Here is a 24,537-nt window from a genome sequence, read left to right on the forward strand (position 1 = left end):
TATGTGTGGACAATTTTTTCTTCAAAAATTAAAAATTGGATCTCGATTCTAGAAACATTTTTTCTTTCTTCGGATACGTTTTAGAGAGAAATGGGATGTAATAAAGGAGGGGAAAGAAGATTAAAATTAAATACTAATATGAAATCTAAACACTTTTCCTCTTTCAATCTCAAAAAAATTGTTGTTTGTTTGGTGAGAAACTCTCGGACACACTTGTATTTGTCTTTGAAATACTAACTTAGTTACATATTATATGGCCACCTTGATTATCACCATGCTGTAGTTATACGTGTACATAATTTCAATTCAATGGATTTGGATTAATCACAAAAAAACAAGACACTTGGTTGGAAGTGAGATTAGAGATCTTGTGAAATTTCACCATTGAAGCAGTGTATAAGAGGACGCAGTTACACAGATGGGAGATTCAGGGGAAGATTTGTGTGTGGAAATCTATAAATACTCTCTTCTTTATTTTTGACACATCTAGACCGTGTATTAAATCTAATGGTTTAATTTAGTGGTACACCGGTGAGGGACTTGCTTGAACCCTCACCCTAAAATCCACCATGAATATCACATTATATTATTTTAAGAGACTTTGAACATTTGTTGTTTGAGTGTTTATATTTTTGACTTTGAACAATTTTGATTTGTTGGAGCAGCGAGGGAAGTGTAAGTGTATGATTTGTGTTTTAGTTTGAGAGTGTATGAGTTTGTATTTTTGTGTTTCTGAATATGTCTAGGACTAAACAACTCGTAACTATGATTCATCGGTGAACGATAATTAACTATCATCGGAGATAATTTCAAAAATTCAAGATGTTTGCGAACAAATCTAAGTGAGCAATTTTCTAATTAATTTACTTTTTTTTTTTCAAACATTAACTAAATTTTTAAAGAAAAATGCTAAAATACACAACACTATTTATCGTCACGCGAACGTATTTCCATTTGCTTTTTTTTTTTAGGGAACGTATTTCCATTTGTTCTTTTATAGAGGAAATTTCATTCAACATTGTCTCCAACATGAAATGTAAGTCCTTGTTTTTGTAGGGTTTTTTTTGGTGGTAGTCAGGGTTCGAACCTCAGACCTTGCATATATTATACATTGTCCATACCAACTGAGCTAAGCTCACGAGGACAGGGATTAAAACATTAGTTTGTTCCTTTAAAAAAACATTAGTTGGTTTTTATCAAAAATAAAATAAAATTAGTTTATCATGTTGCGAGTCTAATATATTTTTTTAGACCAAATCATCTCATTTTTTATGGAAATTTTTTTTGGTAAAATTTTATTTATTTTTTAAACCAAAAAAGTTTACTTTAAGTGGAGAAAATTTTATCCGGAATGTCTCAGACACTAAATGCGAGCACTTCTTTTTGTAGGGATTCAAACATTAATTTGTGAGAGTCTAGTTTATTTTGTTAGGCCAAATCACCATTGATATTTTTCTTTTGACTTATTATTAATTTTTTTAAAACTCGGTATCCGGTCCAACAACCGACTAATCCGAGGGGACCAATTCCACCGCTCACTTGCAGAGACCCCATTAAAAAACAAAGTAAAGATTTGCATGAATTTGTCCACCAAAATTGGTAGCATAGGGAATCGAATCTAAGACCTTTAGAGGAGCAAACTCCAAGATCTCAAACCAACCACCGAGCTAGCCCCAAATAGGTTTCTTTTGACTTTTATTAATTGTACACTTTAGGTTATGTAGATTATTGTTAGATTTTATTTTAGCGCTTTAGTTATTTTTCTTTCATTTTGGTCCTTGATTTATAAATACTTGACATCTCGTAGTTTTTTGGTGCCATTTTGATCATTTAAATTATCTACGGTGTTTTTAACGGATCTACAAACCATTTTTTCTTGAAGAGTTAAATTAAATTATTATTTTAGGTGCTAAAATCAATTTATGCTTTTAAAGTCTAGAAAATCAAATAAGGTCTAAAAGGCAAATGTGCGCTTGTACATTAGGCATGACAACAAAACTCATACCTACGGATACGTGTCCGAATCAAACTCAGTCTAACTGGTTTTTCTCACTTTGACCGTGTTTGGGTATGAGTTTGAGTTTTATCCGTTTTCAAAACACGAGTATGAGACGGGTAACAAAGATATAGACATCCACCCAAAACCCGTAGAAAATCAATTATTACCCATTTTATATAAATAGAAACTAAAACCCTAAACTATTTCACCCATACAGTCACAGTCTCATTCTGTCAACCAACACTCACTTATAATAATTGATTTAGTGAACAACCTAGGTGGGATTTAGTATGGGAAAGGGAAGTTGTTTCCCACCATGGGAAAGTTGATGTTTATGGTTAGATTAAAGAGGATCACTGGACTTATTATAGTCTTGCACACACTATATCTTTCCACACTTTATCATAAAAAAATTCCAGAAAACTTATGAACATCTTCATCAAGTTCATCATCATCTTCCTTGAACCCAACAAATGTCTACTCAAACACATCTCTAAAAAGCATCAATCTCAGTTTTATATTCGTCCCCATCTTCTTCTAAACTCAATAATAAAAACCCCCAAATTTCCAATAAACCCTAAAAGAAAAATTGTTTATAAAATTTTGGAGAAAAAGAAAAATTGTTCATTGACATTCACCCTTCCTATGCTCCGGGCCCTATCATTCGTCAGTTTTGAAATAGGAGACCTGAAGTTATGTTCAATTTGGACAATTAATTGTTTGTTATGTGTTGTCTTTTTTGTTATATCTTTCACGAACGCATTCAAATCCTCTCCTACCACAACAAATTCAAAACACCTCACTCAGTATTCAATGAGGGTGAACCTAAAAAATGAGATAAAGCAACACTGGAAGATGCAAGCAATATACTAGATCTGTGGAAAAAAAAGGGTACCCGTGAAAGGGATTAAGAGACCGATTTCATGTCAAACTGCAAAATTCAAATTGAAAACCAGTATTCAATTTGATTTAGTTTGTTCACGTCAAACTTTGTTGAGGTGGGTTGTTGACTTGAGTGTAGTGGTGGTGGTGGTGGTGGTGAAATGAGAGAGATGGTAGTAATCCAGGTTGATGATAAAGTGTGGAAAGATATAGTGTGTGCAAGACTATAATAAGACCAGTGATCCTCTTTAATCTAACCATAAACATCAACTTTCCCATGGTGGGAAACAACTTCCCTTTCCCATACTAAATCCCACCGAACAACCTATAGTAATAGCTATATAATAAGGGAGCTTCTACGGTGCAGGATTTCTAACAAAACCCCAAAAAGAATAATCTTTTTTTAGATTAACGTCAATAACACAAAAACGTTCCTCTCGGTAAAAATAACATAAAAAAGAGCCTTGGTATAATCAATATCCAAATTCATACTTTCAAATCTTAAGAAAAATCTTAGAAGGAGTGAACGTTAAGAAAAATCTTAGAAGGAGTGAACGGAAAGAGAAAAAATTAGAACCGTGAATTTCCCACTCATTGCTTGTCAATAAAAAAAACATTTCAACTCTTAAGCATTTACCTTTAAAATATGAGTTGAATGTTGGTGAGTTTACGATCTAAAACAACTTTGTACATACAACCGATTAAAACATTTCAAATTACCATGTAAATTAAAAAAATTAATTGATGTAGTAAATTTAAATGTTTTAATTGATTGTGTGCAAATTGTTTTTAACCATCGACCCACCACCATTAATCTCTTAAAATTTAGTAAATCAATGCGAGTCGACGTTCTCCACGGTTAGGAGGGATGTCTTCATAGTTAAAGAGTACCGTATTTTATTCAATACAGAGGTTTTTTCCGTGAAAAAAGGAGTAGAAAGGAAATTTTGACATATTTTATATCTCTTTATGGTTTGGTCAATTTGGCTACATAGAAATGGAATTAACTTCAATGGAGAAGACATGTAGGTGCCAAAAATTGTCGAACACGTCAAACTAACTTTTTGGGGCTGGTATGCTAGGAGGGAAGTTAGTAGAAATAGCAATTGTTTTTCCTATTGGTTATGTAATCCTTTACACCGTCTTTCAAATTTCAATGTCCTATGAAAGACATGATTTACATAAGTTAGAGTAGTCCCTTTTACTCTTTGATATTAATTTTTGCGTTTCTTTAAAAAAATGAAAAACTTAGCAATTACAAAATGAAATTGTAAAATGGATGAATGAAAAAAATAAAAACTTAGCAATTAGACTTCTCTAATAGGCCGAAATTTTTCTTCCATGTTTACCCATCATCTAAACTATTTTGTTATTTTTATAATATTATTTAAATTATCAATTAAAATATTAGTTAAATTCCATTGAAAAAGAAACAATCCACAACAATAGAAGCAATAATCAACAACAATATTGTCTTTCAAAAAAAAAATCAACAACAATATTGGACACTATAAAAAAAATATTTTGACCTTATATGTATAAAAAAAAGTGTGGTTTGGTGTAATACTTTTTCTTTCAGTTTTACTCTTCACTTAATTAATTTTTACCTTTTTATCATCGTTTCCAATAAAAACAGAAAGACGAACACGTTGGCATCATATCTGTCTTAACGCTAGTTTAAAATAAAAATGTTTCCAGGTGTAAAAAAGTTTTTTTTTTTGAGGGATGGTGTAAAAAAGATATTATATATGATTTATTTAAAAATCAAATGAATGATTTTTTTTTACGTTAAAAATCAAATGAATGATTTATTAAGATAAAAATAGAAGTTTTTTTTTACTATGGTAAAAATTGAAGTTGCACGCGTCATGCACTAAGTAAAGGAATATTTAAATATTTTTAAATTCAACCAGGGTTCAATACTTCAATTGTTACCGATTTCATTGAGGAAAAAAAAAAACAAAACCCTAATATAACAAGAGAGAAAGAAAAGCAATTTGAGGCTGCAGACGAGTAAGAGGAAGCAGACCTCAAAAATCAAAACCCTAACAAATCAGAAACTCAAAAAATGGGAGACGAGTGTCCACGCAGAACGGTGAAAGAGAGAAGATTATCTGAAAAAACTGATTGTCGTGCGAGTTTCCCGATCAAAGGCGATGACATGGTGTTCCGTCCCGACGCAGAATCATCGCTGTTCCTCCCCGATGAACTTGTCATTGAAGTTCTTTCATTTTCTGATGTGAAATTCCTTATGCAAATGAGCTGTGTTTGCAAGTCTTGGAAATCTCTAATTTCCGATCCTAACTTTGTGAAACTCCACCTTAAGCGATCAGCAAGAAACCCTCACTTGACACTATATTTGAAACGATACAATTTCGAAAAATTTAGGGATGACTACTGTGCTGTAACATTCCCTGTTAGTCGTTTAATAGAGAACCCGGCAGCGATCTCCCTCCCTAAATATGATCCATATTATCGATTAAAGGATTATGACTGTAAATATGTTGTTGGTTCTTGCAATGGATTGCTTTGTTTGCTAAGTTATCCATCATATAATAGAAATATGTGGTTCCGTTTGTGGAACCCTACCATGCGTAAAATGTCCCAAACTTTTGGCAAGTTTCGGGACCGTTATTCGTTTTATTCAGGTTCATGTTCTAATTTTAAGTTTGCGTTTGGTTATGATAATTCATCCGAGACTTACAAGGTTGTGATGTTAATTTTGGATGATGTTAAAAATAGAACTGATGTGCAAATTTTATGCGTGCGTTATAATGTTTGGAAACCTATTCAAAATTTTCCTGCAGTTCTTCTTCCTTTTGGTGATACTGATCCTGGTGTGAATGATGGTGTTTATCTGAATGGTACTTTTAATTGGTTGGCACTTCGGAGTGAATTTCGTCCTGGTTCTTATGATTGGAAGAACATTAATGTTAAGGATTTTGTGATTGTTTCACTTGATCTGGGAACAGAGACATACACACAGCTGATGCCTCCGTGTGGTTTTGATGAAATGTCACCTGCTGAGCCATCAATATCTATATTGATGGATTGTCTTTGCTTTTCGAATGATTATAAGAGAACTGATTTAGTTATATGGAAAATGGAAGAATTTGGAGTTGAAAAGTATTGGACTCAACTCATTAAAGTTAGCTACCAAAATCTTCAAAGTATGTACCGTGGCTTCGGTGAAATGAAACTTTCTAAATGGTTGCCATTGCACCTTTCGGATAATGGTGATACACTGATGTTGGTTGACAATCAATCTCTGCGAGCAACTCTATATAACTTGAGAGATAACAGAGCAGTGCATATGTTGAAAGATTATAAAATACAATGGCTCTCCGTCAGGGCTTATGTTGAAAGCTTGGTTTCTCCGACATTTTGAAAATCTATAACCCCAATTTCAGGCACATCAACCCTAATTACTGGTGCATTGGGGGGTGATTGAGGGAGAGGAAGAAAGGAGCTTATTGGAACTACAATTGCTTCAGTTACTATATTTATTTTGTATCAGACATTTATGGTCCTCTTGTTGTCTTTGAAGAGGAAGCTTAGGATGGTCAAGTAAAAGGTTTTTGACTATGGTACTAGATCTCAATAATGGATTAAGTGAAACTGAGTTTTTTTTCTTAAGAAAAAATAATTGAGTTTTTTTTTTTTGAAGAATAAAAATAACCAACCTGCATTTTATTTTATTTTTGAGGGGACCAACATGCATTTTATATCCATTGAAAAAGAAATTGCTGCATTTTACTAGTTTTTGAATGTTTATCTGTGGTTAGAAGTTTATTATATGCTCTTGTATGACTTCTTGCTAGTTTCTATTAATAAGATGTGTAGAGCAATAACGAATGTTTCTGAAATAATTAAGACTATGAAAAACTATGAATTTGTCACCTGTTACATTGATTGAAATTATTTTTTTTATAGAAGTCTGCAGCGTGTTTGTTGATATGAGCATGAAGAAGGATGAGAGAGACAGGATGTGGAATCTAGTATCGATGAACCATGATAATACGATAAAACCTATTTGATCATATGGTTGTAGCTAACTAGACCCCCATGGTCAAAATGACATATACTAGATCATGCTAGATGGAGCCTTCTTTGAAAACATTTGATGCAACTCACTGCTATATAAAATTGTTTTGTCTTACATTTGAAACATATTTTGACTCTCGTCTTGGAATATATATACTCGAGTTGAATTTTGCAAAATCTCATAATTGATCCAATCAAACTCTTTTGGTTTAGGTTGAAATGTTGAATACCCAACCTCAGCTGTGTGGAGAAATTTTGCATTTTCTAGTTGATGTTATTATCTCGTGTTATGGCTTTTTCCTCTATAATTTTCTCTGAATTTTCCTTAACGGGTTAATCGACAAAAGAAAACATGGAAAACATACTTTTAGAAAATATCAAAAGCATTGCAACCCACAACACGAAGCCAATATAAGGTTTGGTTCTGGTGTATCAGATGTGTACATAGGGCAAGACTTACCTTTGGAATGTGATCATCAATTAATCTTGAACAAAAAACTAAACTCATGTTGTTGTTGTAGTCTATCTTGTTGTTGATGTTAATATTGTTGTTGTTTGATGCAGCCTTCACTATACAATATGCATAAAGATGAAAATAAATAAGTTTTGAATGCTATGAAACTTTTGTATTGATTCTTCTTCTTGTTGTAATTGATAATACATGTGTTGTGTGAAGGAGAGAGTGAGTGTAAGTAAGAGAAATGACTGAATACTTCATATTGGGAGGTGAAGAGAAAATCGAAAACAATAACAAGACTAAGAAGAAGGAATGTAATTGACGCCTTTGCCAATTCAAGAGGTGTGTTTTCTTAAACAGTTGAATTAAAATAAAACCGACTAAGTCTCAAACCATCAAGTGTGGGGACCAAACTAAAATCCACTGAAAAATCAAAGAAAACCGAAAATTGGACAAACCAACCAAGTCTCGAACCAAAAAGCGGCGGACAAAGTCCAACAAAGTTATCCACCATTGTCCGAAACCTAGATTGATTCCATGTATGGCTAAAGAATCCATGCCAAATTTACTTCTCGGTAGATATGATATGAGTACAAATGTTCCCTAAAACGTTATCCTTTATGACGAGACCAAATTTACTTCTTAGAAGAGGTACAGTTCCGCAAGCTATTCCGAATCCTCTAAGGAACCGGCATATTAACATTATTGGATGCTCAAACAACCACCTTGGTATCACATTCAATCCATAATTTTCCCCAACCTATATCATGTGTTTTTCTATAGTAAACATAACCATATGAAACTCAGCAGAAAGAGCATTTTGATGTCCAATATTCAGAGAAAGCTCCCAAGAATTCATCTTCTATGATCCCTAAATTCCTCCAATGGCTGCAATGCCTGGTGAGCCGACGGAAGAGTCATCTGTATTCACTTTAACCCAACTAGTAGCGGGAGGCTGTCAAAGAACTTCGATGATCTTATATGAATTTCTGGTTTTTCCAGCAACACAACAAAATCTGCCATATGAGAGGACATATGTCCTTGAAATGTATGCTACTAAGTGTCACCACAACAATGATGCTATTTATCAATCTTGCAGCGTTTGAAACCTTGTTTTGGAACCTTATATTATTCCAACAATGTTCAATACGTTTTTTGTTTATGAAAAACTAAATCAGGTCCTGCATTTTTTTTTGTAAGAGACTAGGAAAATCTTTGATCTCGTATGTACAATTCATATGGTAAAAGACTAAGTTAATAATTATTTTTTTGGAAATTAAATTTATGGTGAGGAGATAGTGCTTCAGTCTAAAATATAGAAGACCTTTAGATTCAAATAGCATTTCCAATATAATTTACATTTACCTCATTCCAAGGTTACTAGTGGGGGCTTGAATCCGAAACCTCTGGATCCAAGCATTGTTGTTTTAAATATTTTAAAGGCACTGTTCTAATTTTAAAACAATCATCTTTTACCTAAATTGCAAACACCAATAGCAAAAAACAATCATCTTGGTAAACAACATAAAAATGAACCCAGGTATAATAATATCCAAATTCACACTGTCAAATCTCATGAGAAATCTTAGATGGAAAAAAAGAAAAATCTTATGAGCTGATATATGCTTTAAGGGAAGGTAGTAGAATAATATGGATATAGCAGAATAAATACCATTTAGCCAAAAGGAAGACTCTATTCATCATTTATTGGATAAAGTCAACATTTCATCCTATTGGTAGCTAAAGGCAAAATACATTAATTTAGCTTTTGGTTATCACGGTTGGTGGCTTAGCCGCTTCTTTTGTGCATTGGCTAACAACTCTCTTTTCTTTTTCTTTTTTCTCTTTATGGTTTGCTTGATTACTATTGGTAATACTTCGATGTTTCTCTCTAGTACATCTCGTGTTAGAAGGAATGCTTATTATAGTTAATATTTCATTTTGACTTATTAAAAAATAAGTTTTCATATGTAAAAAGGTATAATATATGATATTTTTATACAGAATATATGATTTTTTTTTTGAAAGAATACAGAATATATGATTATTTATTAAGTTTCTTTTAAGGAATGATTTATTTATGTATTATGATAAAAATAAAAATATAATTGAAGTTGTCATGGAATTTGTTTTTTGAAGTTGCACGCGTGTCATGCACTAAATAATCTTAAAATCAATTAGGGTTCAATTGCTATTGATTTCAAAGAATAAAGACAAAACCAAAACCCTAATATTAACAAGAGAGAAAGAAAAGCCTTTGGCTGCAGAAGAGTAAGAGGAAGACTTCAAAAACCAAAACCCTGTCAAATCAGAAACTCAAAACATGAGAGGCAAGTGTCCACGCAGAAAGAAAATATTATCTCACAAGACTGATTGCAGTATGAGATTCCCGATCAAAGGTGATGAGACGGTGTTCCTCCCCGATGAACTTGTCACTGAAGTTCTTTCATTTTCCGATGTGAAGTTCCTTATGCAAATGAGGTGTGTATGCAAGTCTTGGAAATCTATCATTTCTGATCCTAAATTTGTGAAACTCCACCTTAAGCGATCTGCAAGAAACCCTCACCTGACACTGTATTTTAATAAATCGATTATTTATCGAGGTTTCAGTGTTGTACCATTCCCCGTTAGTCGTTTAAGAGAGAACACGGTGATCTCCCTTCCCAATGATCCTCATTATGGATTAATGGATAACGACTGTAAATATGTTGTTGGTTCTTGCAATGGATTGCTCTGTTTGCTTGGTTATTCTCCCCTTCATGGAAAGATGTGGTTCCGTTTGTGGAATCCTGCTATCCGTAAAATGTCCCAAAAGCTGGGCTATTTCTGGGACGGTGTTCTGGGTTTATATTTCAGTTTTAAGTTTGCGTTTGGTTATGATAACTCATCGCAGACTTATAAGGTTGTGATGTTACTTTTGGATGAAGCTGAAAACAGAACTCGTGTGAGTTTTAAATTTGCGTGATAATGTCTGGAAACCTATTCAAAATTTTCCTGCAGTTTTTCTTCATTTTTGTGATACTGAACCTAATGTGAATGATGGTGGTGTTTATTTGAATGGAAGTCTTAATTGGTTGGCCCATCCAAGTGAATTTGGTTACATTAATTTTTATGCTTGGAAGAAAATGAATGTTAAGAAATTTGTGATTGTTTCACTTGATCTGGAAACAGAGACATACACAAAGTTGATGCCTCCTTGTGGTTTTGATGAAATGTCACCTATTGAGCCATCGGTATGTATATTGTTGGATTGTCTTTGCTTTTATAATGATTACAAGAAAACTGATTTTGTTCTATGGAAGATGGAAGAATTTGGAGTTGAAGAGTCTTGGATTCAACTTATTAAAATTAGCTATCAAAATCTTCGGAGTATACATCGTGGCTTTGTTGACTTAGAACTTTCTAAATACATTGCACCTTTCTGATCATGGTGATACACTAATATTGGCTAAAATGCTCCATGATCCAGATCTACCGATGTCGGTTGAAAAGGAAGAGCGGCAAGCAATTCTATATAACTTGAGAGATAATAGAGCGGTGCAAACTAGAATTACCGATAAAATAAAATGGTTCTCTGTGAAGGCTTATGTTCAAAGCTTGGTTTCTCCGACATTTTGAAAATCTCCAACCCCAACTTCAGGCACATCAACCCTAATTACTGGTTCATTGTGAGGGTGGTTAGAAGAAAGTAGCGTATTGGAGTTACAACTGCTTCAATTACAGTACTTATTTATACCATTCATTTATGCCCCTCTAGAATAGATGTCTTTTGTTTAGGTTTCTTTGAAAACATTTGAAGCAACTCACTGCTTAATAATTTATGGCCAATCAAATTCTTTTAGGTTAGTTTGAAATGTTAAATACCCAACCTCAGAGCTGTCTAGTGAACTTTTGCATTCTTCTAGTTGATGTTGTTATCTCATGGCTTTCTTCCCTCCATTTTTCCCTGAATTTTCATTGACCAATTAATCAACAGGAGAAAACATGGAAAGCATAGCATTTTCTTGAAGTGACCTTTCTTTTAGGTTGTACTTGATTTGCCTTCAAATTAAACATGCATGTGAATGGAACAGGAACAAGACTTGGCTTTAGAATGTGATTGCTTAGTGCATGCTCTTATAAATTGTTTCTTAAATCAAACGTCTGCAAATAATTTGAGTTGTTTCATTTTTATTTTTGAGTATCAAATAATTTATGAATTGAATATTCTTATTGGTGCTAAGCCAAAAAGGAAGTACTTATGAGCAGGAATATTTTTTTCCTAGTGGGGACATGATTTTTCACCTATGAAAGGCTTTGTTTATCTCATCATATAAAAGACAACAAGAAAAGAAAGCCATATTTAACTCTGTCCTTATATATGATGACCTATAACTAGTTTTTATTAATTTGACATAGATTGGTACTTAAATATCTGATTCCAGTGAAGCATTCAATAGGCATACATATTACACAATCATATAGACTTTTGAGAACTACAATCTACTTGAGTATCTAAAAGTTTATTGTCTTACTTATTTGATTGTAAACCTTTTAGAGCTTTGTAGGTACCAACTCTGTTATTTTACCTTCTAAGCAGTAACATAGTTTACTTTTCCCAAGTGCCAGTTTGCAGGAAGGGTATTCCAATTAAGTGTCTGATGGGAATGGGATTGGGATGCACTCTTTGTCACTTTTGTTTAACATCTTACAGTAAACATTAACCACTCCTTATTAATAGCATAGTGTTTATTTATAATCGCAAGTATGTTTTTCAATAATAATGATGTTATTATTTTATCACTTACACATTGCTAAAATTTTGTATAAATATTAATTATATATAATCTCGCCCCGCAAGTCAAAATTTCTGAATCCGTCAGTGCTTATGCCATAACAATCCCCCTATTATAAACACCTCCAACTTGTATAGGTGTCATCACCACATTTCATTTAAGCTAATCATAACATTAAAAAAATATTATTTCTCCCAAATGAAATTACCACTGAAGTTCTTTCCTTTGTTGATGTATGCAAGTCTTGGAAATCTCTAATTTCTGATCCTAAATTTATGAAACTTCACCTTAAGTGATCCTCTATAAACCCTCACTTGACACTATATTTGAATCAATTAAGTACTATGGGGATTACATTGTTGTACCATTCCTCGTTGGTCTTAATAGAGAACCGCATATCTCCCTTCCCGATGATCCTTATTATCGATTAAAGAATAACGATTGTGAATATGTTGTTGGTTCATGCAATGGATTGCTTTGTAATTTGCCTTGTAATTCTACCCTTAGTGAAAAGACGTGGTTCTGTTTGTGGAACCCTGCCATGCATAAAATGTCCCCGAAGTTGGTCTATTTTTGGGACCCTTTTTTGGGTTTATATTTAAATTTTAAGTTTGGGTTCAGTTATGATAATTCATTGGAGACTTATAAGGTTGTGATGTTACTTTTGGATTTAAACGAAACTTATCTTAAAACGGAGAGAGTACTATGCCAATGTTTATGTTAAAAGCTTGGTTCCTTTAAAATTTTGAAAATCTACAACCCTAATTAATGTTACGTAGTGGGAGGGCTATATTAAAATTGTTGTATTTTGGTGAAATATTTTTTCATTCAATTGTAGCCCTCACTTAATTATTTTGAAATCATTTTATTATTCCTTGTCAATAAAACCGGAAAGACGGACACAATGGTGTTCATCTTGATGGTAGTTCTATAAAGGGGATACACAATTTTGGATTTAAATTAACAATTAAAAAAATTAGTTAAATTCAATTAAAATAGGAACAATCCACAACAACAAGAGAAATAACCCAAAACAATATTATTGGACACCATAAAAAAAATATTATTTCGTTTAAAAAAAATATGTTTTGGTGTAATATTTTTCTTTCAATTTTATCCTTCACTTAATCGATTTTTACCTTTTTATCATCATTTGGAATAAAAGCAAAAAGACGGGCATGTTAGTAACGTGTCGGTCATGACGCTAGTTTAAAATAGAAAAGCTTTCACTTGTAAAAAGATGTAATATATGATTTATATATTTTTGACACTATATGATTTATGGATTTATTACGATAAAAATAAAAGATAATTGAAGTACCCCTCAAAAAAAGATAATTGAAGTTGTCATGGAAATATCCTTATTTATTAATTTTGTTACGTCTGCTGCAACTTAACCTAATTTTTTCCCGCTCATTTACTTTATTAAGTTTGCAATTATTTAACCTAACAAATTACATCTAAAAAAATGCATTGCACACCAATTTCATTCCTATCCGCTTGCCTTTTTTTTTAAGAAAATATTTTCTACCATATTAATGATCTTATGGTTTAAAGATTATTTATTGGTCTCTATTATAGTCGGGAAAACCCGTGCGATGCACGGGTCAAAAGTCTAATTTAAATAATCTTAAAATCTATTAGGGTTTAATTTCTACTGATTTCATAGTAAATAATAAAAAATAAAACCAAAACGCTAATATAACAAGAGAGAAAGAAAATATCAGTGGCTGTAGAAGAGTAAGAGGAAGCAGACCCGAAAAAACCAAAACCCTAACAAATCAGAAACTCAAAAATGAGAGGCAAGTGGCCACACAGAAAGGTGAAGAAGAGAATATTATCTCACAAAACTGATCGCAGTACGAGATTACCCATCAAAGGTGATGACACGGTATTCCTCCCCGATGAACTTATCACTGAAGTTCTTTCATTTTCTGATGTTAAATTCCTTATGCAAATGAGCTGTGTATGCAAATATTGGAAATCTATAATTTCCGATCCTATCTTTGTGAAACTCCACCTTAAGCGATCCGCAAGAAACCCTCACTTGACACTGTATTTTGAAAGATCCATTCTTTCTAGGGATTTTGGTGCTGTACCGTTCCCCGTTAGTCGTTTAATAATAGAGAACCCGTCGACCTCCCTTCCCAGTGATCCTCGTTATAGTTTAAAGGATAACGACTGTGGATATGTTGTTGGTTCTTGCTATGGGTTGCTTTGTTTGCTTGGTTTTCATTCATGTGGTGGAAAGATGTGGTTCCGTTTGTGGAACCCTGCCATGCATAAAATGTCCCCGAAGTTAGGCTATTTTCGGGGAGGTCTTATAAGTATAAAATTCCAGTTTAAGTTTGCATTTGGTTATGATAATTCATCAGAGACTTATAAGGTTGTGATGTTAACTTTGGATGACGTTAAAAATATAACTAGTGCGCGAGTTTTAAATTTGTGTGATGATGTTTGGAAACCTATTCAAAATTTTCCTGCGGTTCTTCTTCCTTTTTGTCATACACATCCTGGCGTGAATGATGGTGTTTATCTGAATGGTACTTTTAATTGGTTGGCACTTCGGAGTCAATTCCGTCCTCATCTTTATGATTGGAAGAACACTGATGTTAAGGACTTTGTGATTGTTTCATTTGATCTGGGAACAGAGACATACACACAGATGATGCCTCCGTGTGGTTTTGATGAAATGTCACCTGTTGAGCCATCAATATGTATATTGATGGAAGTTATAATTTGCAAAGCAATCCTTACTTTGGTTAGCCCGACTCTCTCTCTAGATTTTTTGCTCTGTCATCTCTCTAAGCTTTAACCGCGCATACTTCCCAAATTCCAAACCTCTTCTTTATCTGATGTAGAGATTGTGAGTGGTGGTGCGAAGAGGCTTAACCTCCGCACCACCGGTGTCACCCCTACCTTTCCGGCGGTTGCTCGGTCCTGTTCCTGTCAGATCCGGTCCCGCGTTGCTGGCGTTTGATGTGGTCTGTGTTTGATTGGCAGTGGTGTCTCCGTCTCACCGGAGGGTCAGGGGTGTTACAGGGAGGCGGCGCTGCCGCAAGGCTCTACAGTTGATGGGGAGCGCCGCCGGCTTCGTGTCCGGTTGTTTCGTTTTGGCATCTAGCATCGCAACCATTCCTTCTTGAATCTACCGAATCTTGTTGCGTCTCTCACGAATTCGGCTTCAGTGGTGTTGTTCAACCACTACTCTCTTGGATGGCCTCCGTTTTCGGTTTTCCGACGTGTTGGGTTCAGATCGGAGGTTTCTGATTTGGTGTGTCCGTTGGGTTTGGAGTTGTTTTGAGAGGCGGTGATGGTGGGGTTTTAATAACCGCGGTGATTCGTGGCTGTTTTTGCCGTGGCGTGGTGGTGAGGTGGTGGTGGTGGTGTGTGGTGGTGGTGCGTTGGTGGTGGTGCCTTTTTCCTTGTCACCGGCGTTCACTTTTATAGGATCAGCGTTGTATTTCCACTTCAAACCGACGTCGCTGCCCGTGTTTTGTTGTTGGTTTTCATCTTGCTTTGATCTGTGTTTGAGTGGCCGTCTGTTTCTTGTTGAGGCGGTTTGGCGGGTTAGTTTGGTGGTGGTGGTGATTAGTTTTTGTGGTGGTGGTGGTGGCGGCTTTGATGTGTGGTTGTGGGGTGTTTTGATTTGTGTGGGTGTTCGTGCGGGACTGTTTTGGTGTGGTTTTGATGGATGGTCGCGGAGCTGGTGTTGAATTGTTTTGCGGACTAGAGCTTTTTTAGGGGCTGTTTAGGAGTTGGGTGTTTTTGTGGTAGTGGTTGTGGGTGATTCCTTGTGGAGTCTGCCTTTGTTATTCGGGTCCTTATCAGTTGTCGCTTACTCAGATTTGTGTTTTTGGTTCTTTGAAGATGGGGTCCTTCGAGCTGAGCAGCTTCCTTTTTTATTATTGACGTTTTGCACAACCGCAGATCAGGCCGGATGTCTTACTTTTTGTGTGCTGGATGCCTGTGGGCCGGTTATTATGCTTCGAGATCGGGAGCTGGAGTCCTTCTGCAATGTTGTCTTGACTGGCTTGGTGTTTCTCTGGTGTACCGGAGGTGAGGTGGCCTTCTGAATTGTTCTTGAAGTCTGGTGGACCGATCATTTTTGATTCGAGATCGGGAGTCAGTTCTTTGGTTCAGTTTTGGTTTTGGGCTTTTTAGGTGTTCTTTCGGTGGACCGGAGGGTGTGCGGTGGTGGATGCTGTTTGATTTTAAAAAGGTGATGTGGCTTAGTTTGTTGATGGACTGGTTTTCTGTTACAAGGGTGTTCTTTTGGAGGTGAGTAGTGACAATTGGTGTTATGGATGCTGTTTTTCGGTGGTCAGTTGTATAGGAGTCTATTTTAGGTGGGGTTTCATTTTGGTAGGGGTTGTTCTTTTGGGTGTTGATCGCAAGGGTTTATTTGTTTGGTGTTTGATTCTCAGGTGTTCCGTCTATATACGGCGCCTTTTGTTTGTACTTCACCGATCTCTGTTCGTCTTGTGCAGAGATTGGGTTTTTTAATAAACTTGTGCTGATTCAAAAAAAAAAAAAAATATGTATATTGATGGACTGTCTTTGCTTTTCTAATGACTATAAGAGAACTGATTTAATAATATGGAAGATGGAAGAATTTGGAGTTGAAGAGTCTTGGACTCAACTCATTAAAGTAACTAGCTATGAAAATCTTCACAGTATACGCCGTGGCTCTGTTGACTTGGAACTTTCTAAATGGTTACCATTGCACCTTTCCGATGATGGTGATACATTGATATTGGCTGAAAAGCTCCAGGATCCATACAGAGGGGATAGGAAGAAAGAGTGGCAAGCAGTTCTATATAATTTAAGAGATAATAGAGCAGTGCGAACTAGAATTCTTGAAAGAATACAATGGTTCTCTGCCAAGGTTTATGTTGAAAGTTTGGTTCCTCTAACGTTTTGAAAATCTACAACCCTAATTATTGTTACATCATGGGATTGTCGGAGGAAAGGAGCTTATTAGAGCTATGATTGCTTAGTTAATTACCGTGGTCTTCCTGTTCTCTTTTCTTTTAGGTTTGTGGAAAACATTTGAAGCAACTTGCTACTTAATAACTGTTTTGTTTTACAACGCTGCTTCTATTTGTTTGGAAGCAGGTTTTTCATGATCATTTGAGTATATTAGGAATATTGTAGTAGTTGCTCAAGATCCAGTAATCTATGGTTGAATGTTTTTCTTCTTCTTCTTCTTCTTTGTTAGTCGTTATTTGTTTTAATTGTCTAAATGTGTCTCAATATCATAAAATGATTTGGTGTGAAACTTATTTTGATTATTTTCTAGGAATATACGTGAGTTGAATTTAGCTAAGCCTCATAATTAATCCAATCACATTCTTTTAAATACGTTGAATTGTTGAATACCCAACCTCAGAGTTGTGTATAGACCATTTGCATTCTTAGTTGACGTCTTTAACAAATTCAACCGGTGTATTTGATTAGACGGTGAAATTAAATGTCGTTTTGAAGTGGTTAAAAATTATAAATTCAATTTTAAAAAGTTTTTAAAGTTTCTGTTTTAAATGGTAAACAACGCATACTTTTAAAAAATTTAATAATTGTGAGCATAACATTAAGAAAAATGGTAGAATGAAAAAAAGTTTCAAAACAATTTATCGTGGGAGGAGAAGAGAAAATATCATCACGAGAGAAAATTGAAAACACCGAGAAGACTAAGAAGAAGGAATGTTGTTGACGGCATTGACAAATTCAAGCGATATGTTTGATTAGACGGTGAAATTAAATGTCAGTTTGAAATGGTTAATTTATTATGTTGCAGTCATTGTTGTAAAGGGAATTCCTACTTGAGAATTTCTTGCTAGTTTGGTCACACTCATGTTTATATTTTGAGAAATGATATTTGTACAACTAAATTGTAACAATTTGAGACAATATTATCAATTATACTCACATTATATTTTTATTTTCTCTCTTTTGTTTTGATTTTTATGCCAATACTTCATTTTCTTATAACTTTTTACTTTCTTTTTTGATTTTTATGCCAATATTTCATTTTCTTTGTAAATTTATAATTGTCCCATAAATTATCATCCAAATGTTCAAATATCACAACTCTTATATTTTTATTTCTCTCTGTATTGCCAATCAAAATTCTGACAACTACAAACAAGCACTGTAATTGGTCAAACTACATTCTCCTTCATTTCTTAGCACCGAAGGGTTCTGCACACTCTCATTGTAGTGTGGGTCCGCCCTGATGAAGAACCCTAATTTTTTTGAGTTATGGGGCGATTTTTTATAAACCGTCAAAATTTTTAAAGCAAACGTCCAGTCAGCAACAATAGGCCCCTTTTGCAATCATGAGAAATTTCATAATATTAAGCTGATTAAACATTATGATGGCTCAAAAATAATAACTTAAACAAATTACAGGTTCTCACTAGTGAACCACATGTTAGGTTCTCAGTAGTAACTATGTCAACAATAATAATATCGGACCTAAAAATACAGGTTAATGCAACTAGATCAGTGATTTCCACTTCCACTGCTAGCCCTTATAAAACATACAACCATACAAGTGGAAACTAAACCACAATCTAAATTGCAAGAATAAGTGTCATCTTAACTAGACAGTAGCTTGCTTTGAAACTGAAACAGTACTAAGATATTTTAACAACAAGAACACATTCGGGGGTTCTTGAACATCCAATACAACAAACCTATGGCCGAAGAACCCTTTCACAAAATTACCCTGCTATTGCCAGGCTTTCTTGCACCTCGAAATTTAGAATCATGGGTGATATTCCAGTCCTCATGAATTGACAGGTTTTCCATTTAACTTGGGGAAAGGGTCTTGCTTGCTCAATACAGCCACTTTGCTTTTGTGGGCAAAGTAACCTTTCACAAGATTCTTGTGTATCAGTATGGCCATTATACACTCTACCTGCAAATGCATCAAATATTAATTCAGCAAAAACAGAAACAGCTTCCTTTATTTGTTTTTTGAAAGATATAAACAAATTGAAAGTAGGAAAGAATGAGGAGGAAACTAAAGAAATTACCTCATCCACATCCATGTCAATTTCAAGCCATTTCAATGCTTTAACAATAACCTCCAACTTCACCTGGTGAGCTCTGCTTGGGTCTCTCTGCTTTTGAATGATGTAACTGTCATGTTACAATCAAGCAATAACAAATTAGTGATTTTAGTGAACAGCTAATACACATCGAAAAGGAGGGAGGGCAAGGTGATACTAGATACTTACATCTTCTTTACTAATCTCTGGTATACTTGAAGTTCTACCTTCTCTAGGACAAGATATACACCTGATCTCAAGAACCTACAAAAAATATGAATTCAATTATGCTCTCTAGAGCAACTTTTGGAACAACAATCCTCATAATGAAACAACGATGGGAAAATTTACCAGTCCTCGTGATATTGGAGTGCAGACCGAAGAAGTTGAGGATCGCCCCTTTTTAGAGCTTGTACAATATTACCGTACTGTCCAAAAGAAAAAATAATTACTTATAGAGACATTTCTGAGGCACACATGGTTGTAATTTGTAAATACTGTAAACATCAACAACCAAATGTAATCAGGTTGTTATGTGTATATTTGAGAAAACAATTAGCAGTATAAACAGAAACGGCTATTCCCTCCAACTCCAAGTGCTTGATTTTTGAAAAATTCCCTTTGAATAGCCAAACTTCTTAGCAAATTAAAAAAAAGGGAGGACCGGTGCACAAAAGCTCCCGCATACACAGGGTTCGGGAATGGGTCCAACCATTTGGTGTATTGTACGCAGCCTAATGACAACAACTTTACTGTTGCGCCAAGGCACCACAATAAAAAAGGTTTTGTTAAACTTTAAAAGGTAACTAGTTAATTGAGCATTTTTTCTTGTGAAGAAAACTAGTTAATTGAGCGTTAATTGGTAACATAAACATGATGGACATTATCAGTAATGAGAGGATCACATTTTGTAGAGAAAATATTATATCACAAAGAGTGGTCATTGTAAAATTTTAAACAAAAGGGGCGAAGGGTGTATCCCATCAGACACTTATGGGAAAACCGCCTACAAATTGGCACTTGGAAAAATAAAAGTCCCTTTTTATTTATACATTTATTTCTTCTGGCTTATCTGAATTAGCTCACTAGTAAGCCTAGTCATAAAAGTAAACTAAGTTACTGCTCAGACGGAAACATAACTGAGTTGGCACCTACAAGCTCTAAAAGGTTTACAATTAAAAAAAAAAATAAGACAATAAACTTTTATAGTACCCCCCCATAGAGAGAGTGGAAAATAACAAACCATCCATAAGCACCCAACATACCTCAAGTAGATTGTACTTCTCCAAGAGCCTGTGATTGGGCAATATGCCTATTGAAAGCTTCACTGGAATCAGATACTTAAGAATCATCCTATGGCAAACAAAAACTGGTTACAGATCGTCATACAGAAGGACAGAGTTAAATATGGCTTTCTTTTCTGTCTTTTACTGATGAGACAAACAATTAGTAGAACCCTTCATAGATGAACAATGAGATGAACAATTCATGTTCCCACTCCTCTTTACTAGGGTAGGAAGATTTGGATTTTGCAGTTTATGGGGTTGGTGCCCACTAGTCAAAAACATTCCTACTAATAAATACTTCCATTTTTGCTTAGCCACCAAAGAGAATATTCACTAAGCAATATCTGCAGAAGTTTGACTTAAGAAACAATTTCTAAGAGCATGCACTAAGCAATCACATTCTAAAGCTATGTTTTGCCCCATCCACAAATGCACGTTTAATTTGCAGGCAAATTTAATGCAACCTAAAAGAAAGCTCACTTCATGAAAATGCAATGCACACAGTTGATACACCAGAATTAAACCTTATATTGGCTTCATGCTGTTGGTTGCAATGCTTCAAGGCATAGGATAATTTATAGTCAGCCTGTCAAGTCACAAATGTAAACTCTATAAATGGTTTATAACGACTACAGCAGCATCAATAATAATCATAATAATAAAGCAAAATTTCAATTCATTTGAGATTGCAATTGTATATGAATACAGTTTTCGTTTGAAAGTAGCATCAACTGCAAATAATTTAAACCAGAAGGTAACATCATAGAAAACCCCTCTCGAAAAAGAAAAAATACATAGAAAACTACGAAGCCAGCAGGAAGCATACAGAAAGTGTCAGAACTCAGAACACAATCAGGTCATAAATTATTTTAAAATAAATTTAGATTACTTACAGAAGGAAAATTTTCATTGAAAACTTCGAGACGACCAGTATAGTACATGTAAGTGACCTGAAACATATCATAAAGATAAATAATATGGAAAATAAAACATGCACATGCAGACACAAATACATGCATGTGTACATATGTCATGTATGCATATTCAAATTCTAACCTTGTCTCTATTAGGAAATTCCTCAAAATCAAATATGGTTGTCGCAGTTTCAATACTTCTTATTATACTGCGGCAAAGGTTAACTGTACCAAGCTGCAAAACATTTGTTGATGGAATAAAAGTCAAAATTCTATCTTCAGCAAAAATTAAGATGTATATTTGATCAACCTGAGATGCTACAAGTTCAGATTAGTGCCAGCATATGTCAACAAATGAGATCATAACAAGAGTGCTATAAACCCCCGATAGGAAAGCAAACGGAACAATACCTTAAAGTAAATCTTGAATAACTGACAAGTTACATACAATGCTCCAACACGCTTAGCACCTTTTACCTGGAATACAATCAAGCTATAAAATAGTTAGAAGAGTACCTCTGAAAGTGAAATTTCACACATCCACTTAATGAATCATGGAAGTATATGTTTCACAAAACAACACAAAGCTATGGAGATTGTTTTTCATAGTATGATGTGATTACAATATCTGCCTTAACAAAAGTATGCACAAGACTATGCAGACGCAGAAGTCAATTTTTCTCCACAAGTAGTACATGCATGAATAGGCTAAAATTGGCCAAATCATTGACTGAAAATTTGGGTTAAAGTCCAGCTCAACTTTAAAAACAAGCTCAACAGGTGGATTTTTCAAGTTTCATAAATTGTTAGAACTACTTTTGCCATATCTCAGGTTCATCTGGGATCTCAACAAGTCAAATATTTCGAATATATTTATTTCGTACTTCGCCGTGCTATGTGACTCTGTGCGTGTCTGTGGGGGGAGAGGTGCATTAGAAACCAATGGCATCAGGCTTATTCACTTTGCAATGCTAAGCAATATGGTTAATGACCCTAAACCAATCAACAGTGGTACGAAACTAAATTGGTAAATTTTGAAAAAGAGACCTAATTGGGAATCAACTTTGTTTAAAGGCAAATATTAGTTGTTAGTATATTATGTTAGTAGCAAGGATTTGAATTTTAGAATTCCTTCTCAAACTCCTTCGAGCGAAACCACTTGGATTTCAAATTAAAATAGGTATATGAAAATGTTTACATACCGCAAGGATGCCAAAAACTTTCATGAGTAAAGAACCAGCACCTTTCAACTTCTCAGGAGATTTTCCATTTGCAGCCAATTGTCTGTCAGCCTAAAACCGAAAATGAAAAAAGAAAACGAAATTCACACTCAAATAAAAGAAGGTAATATAAAATTCAACCAAACTGAGAAGCAAAATATAAACATATATACAAATGTTAAATGTTCAGTTCTACGGTGCTTGTAATGAATATCGAGGCCTAACTCATCCTTACAAGACAGGCTTGTACGGTGAGGAGTGCCTCCTCTTTATAAACTCCTCTCAAGAATCCTATCTATCCGATGTGGGACTAAATCCCAACCGAGTGTTGGCCGCTAACAGTGCTAAATATTGATTTTGAATGAATTGATTTTAATTAAAAGTAAGTTGAGCCTATGATTAGTTTCACGTTTAGAGCAGTCTAATTGATTCTAGAGGTGTGAAATTGATTTTGTGATGTTTGGTTTCTCTCTAGTAGAATTGATTTTGCCTCTAGAATTTATTCTACTTGAAGTTGGGATTTGTAGCTTTGAGTCTAAAGGTGATTTTTACACTTTAATTTATTGTTCTACATAAATGTATTCAAACGTAAACCACTTAACATTCAACTTACTTTTAAGCAAAATCAATTCATTAAAAATCAATTTTTGTCGTCGAAAAACCAAACATGCACTATGTATAACACGATTTACATTTGGGTACATATCCGCAAAAGTAAGTTGAACCTTAAGTGTGTGTTTGGTATTACTTTTGAAAGAGGCAAAATTGATTCTCTAATTAGGGTACTTATCCACAAAATCGAGTTGAACATTAAGTGTATGTTTGGTTCCACTTTTGAAGAGGCAAATTTGATTTTGATATATTTAGTCGTTTGTTTTTGCCTCCAGTTCAGTTTACATTCAACTCACTTTAAGTCAGAATCAATTTTACCAAATTCAATTCATTCAAAGTGGATATTTATTGCCACAAAACCAAACACACACTATGTTTGGTTCTGCGGTGAAAAAAATAATAATATTTTGATTGAATTGATTCTGACTAGAAGTAAGTTGAAAGTAAAGTGATTTATGTTTGGATACATTCATTTAAGAGCTACAAATTTGTGCGTAAAAATCAATTATAGAATAAAAAACTACAAATCCTAGCTTCAAGTAGAATCCATTCTAGAGACAAAAGCAAAGCAACTAAACTTGTCAGAATCAATTTAAAACCCTCTAGAAGTGGAACGAAACATACAATACACGTTTGGAGTGAAAAGCTAGAAATCCTAGTTTCAAATTAGAATCAATTCATAACACAAAATAATCTGAACCAAACAGGCACAACATACCTTTTCAGCAAGAACCCTAATTTCGTAAGCAACGACGTATACAGCTTCAAGAGCCCACGCGGATTCCCAATTACGAAATTCCTGAACAAACGCACTGAAAATTTCCACAACATTAAAATCCATGACTTCAATTTCAATAAAATTCAATTCAAGTAAAATCAAATGAACGAAAGAATGAATCATACTTGGTGGTTTTTTCGAAAGCGTTATAGGCTTCAACGAAATTGGATTGTTTATAGTGTTGAAGTGATCGGAAAAGAGGAGAGATGATATCTGAGAAGTGAGAGTAGTTATCGTTTTGATTGATGAGTCGATTGAAGTCGTTGACGAGGATGAGAGCGTCGGCGAGAGAGAGAAGGAAGTGGGAGTTGGAAGAGAGAGAGAAGAGAGATTTGAGAGAGATGCCGTTTTGGTATGAAACGGCGTCGGAGAAACGGTTGAGGTATTCGGTGATTCTTCTATGAGCTTCACCCATGCTCAAATACGCCATTGTTGATCTTCGAAGAAAGATGACTCAAACTTCAAAAATGAAAGTGGTAATAGCGCGACACTGTTCCTCTTGCTCGTTTCGTTTT

At 34.5% G+C, this 24,537-nt stretch overlaps 3 protein-coding genes and 1 pseudogene across 3 annotated transcripts; 3 read left to right on the forward strand and 1 right to left on the reverse strand.

Annotated features, from left to right (window-relative positions):
* Nucleotides 1-4,840: 4,840 nt before the first annotated feature.
* LOC146909807 (F-box/kelch-repeat protein At3g23880-like) lies at nucleotides 4,841-6,624 on the forward strand. The gene has a single exon (XM_085726172.1). The coding sequence runs from the start codon at nucleotides 4,950-4,952 to the stop codon at nucleotides 6,267-6,269; it is 1,320 nt and encodes a 439-aa protein (XP_085582298.1). The 5' UTR covers nucleotides 4,841-4,949; the 3' UTR covers nucleotides 6,270-6,624.
* Nucleotides 6,625-9,705: 3,081 nt separating this feature from the next.
* LOC146909808 (F-box/kelch-repeat protein At3g23880-like) lies at nucleotides 9,706-11,074 on the forward strand (annotated as a pseudogene).
* Nucleotides 11,075-14,322: 3,248 nt separating this feature from the next.
* LOC146909809 (F-box/kelch-repeat protein At3g23880-like) lies at nucleotides 14,323-17,195 on the forward strand. Its single transcript, XM_085726175.1, has 2 exons — nucleotides 14,323-14,866; nucleotides 16,688-17,195. Exons 1-2 carry the CDS (start codon nucleotides 14,409-14,411, stop codon nucleotides 17,079-17,081), a joined length of 852 nt encoding a protein of 283 aa, XP_085582301.1. The 5' UTR covers nucleotides 14,323-14,408; the 3' UTR covers nucleotides 17,082-17,195.
* Nucleotides 17,196-18,503: 1,308 nt separating this feature from the next.
* EER5 (proteasome family protein) lies at nucleotides 18,504-24,537 on the reverse strand. The gene is made up of 12 exons (XM_085726173.1): nucleotides 24,148-24,537; nucleotides 23,963-24,056; nucleotides 22,615-22,704; nucleotides 21,824-21,889; nucleotides 21,555-21,647; nucleotides 21,392-21,448; nucleotides 21,023-21,084; nucleotides 20,478-20,565; nucleotides 19,564-19,640; nucleotides 19,402-19,476; nucleotides 19,198-19,303; nucleotides 18,504-19,079 (listed from the first exon to the last, which is right to left on the reverse strand). Exons 1-12 carry the CDS (start codon nucleotides 24,450-24,452, stop codon nucleotides 18,948-18,950), a joined length of 1,245 nt encoding a protein of 414 aa, XP_085582299.1. The 5' UTR covers nucleotides 24,453-24,537; the 3' UTR covers nucleotides 18,504-18,947.

This window comes from Medicago sativa, chromosome 7, assembly GCF_051527215.1.
Source record: "Medicago sativa cultivar Bolivia chromosome 7, Bolivia_mono, whole genome shotgun sequence".
Taxonomy (NCBI): Eukaryota; Viridiplantae; Streptophyta; class Magnoliopsida; order Fabales; family Fabaceae; genus Medicago; species Medicago sativa.

Bases quoted from the DNA above. Each gene is read 5' to 3' on its own strand.
- LOC146909809 (XM_085726175.1), top strand. From the start codon at position 14,409: ATGTGGTTCCGTTTGTGGAACCCTGCCATGCATAAAATGTCCCCGAAG. The intron at 14,867-16,687 runs ATCAATATGTAT...GATTCAAAAAAA, and splicing joins GAAATGTCACCTGTTGAGCC to AAAAAAAATATGTATATTGA.
- LOC146909807 (XM_085726172.1), top strand. From the start codon at position 4,950: ATGGGAGACGAGTGTCCACGCAGAACGGTGAAAGAGAGAAGATTATCT.
- EER5 (XM_085726173.1), bottom strand. From the start codon at position 24,452: ATGGCGTATTTGAGCATGGGTGAAGCTCATAGAAGAATCACCGAATAC. The intron at 19,641-20,477 runs GTATGTTGGGTG...TCTTTTGGACAG, and splicing joins AGAAGTACAATCTACTTGAG to TACGGTAATATTGTACAAGC. The intron at 19,477-19,563 runs GTAAATTTTCCC...TATTTTTTGTAG, and splicing joins CTCCAATATCACGAGGACTG to GTTCTTGAGATCAGGTGTAT.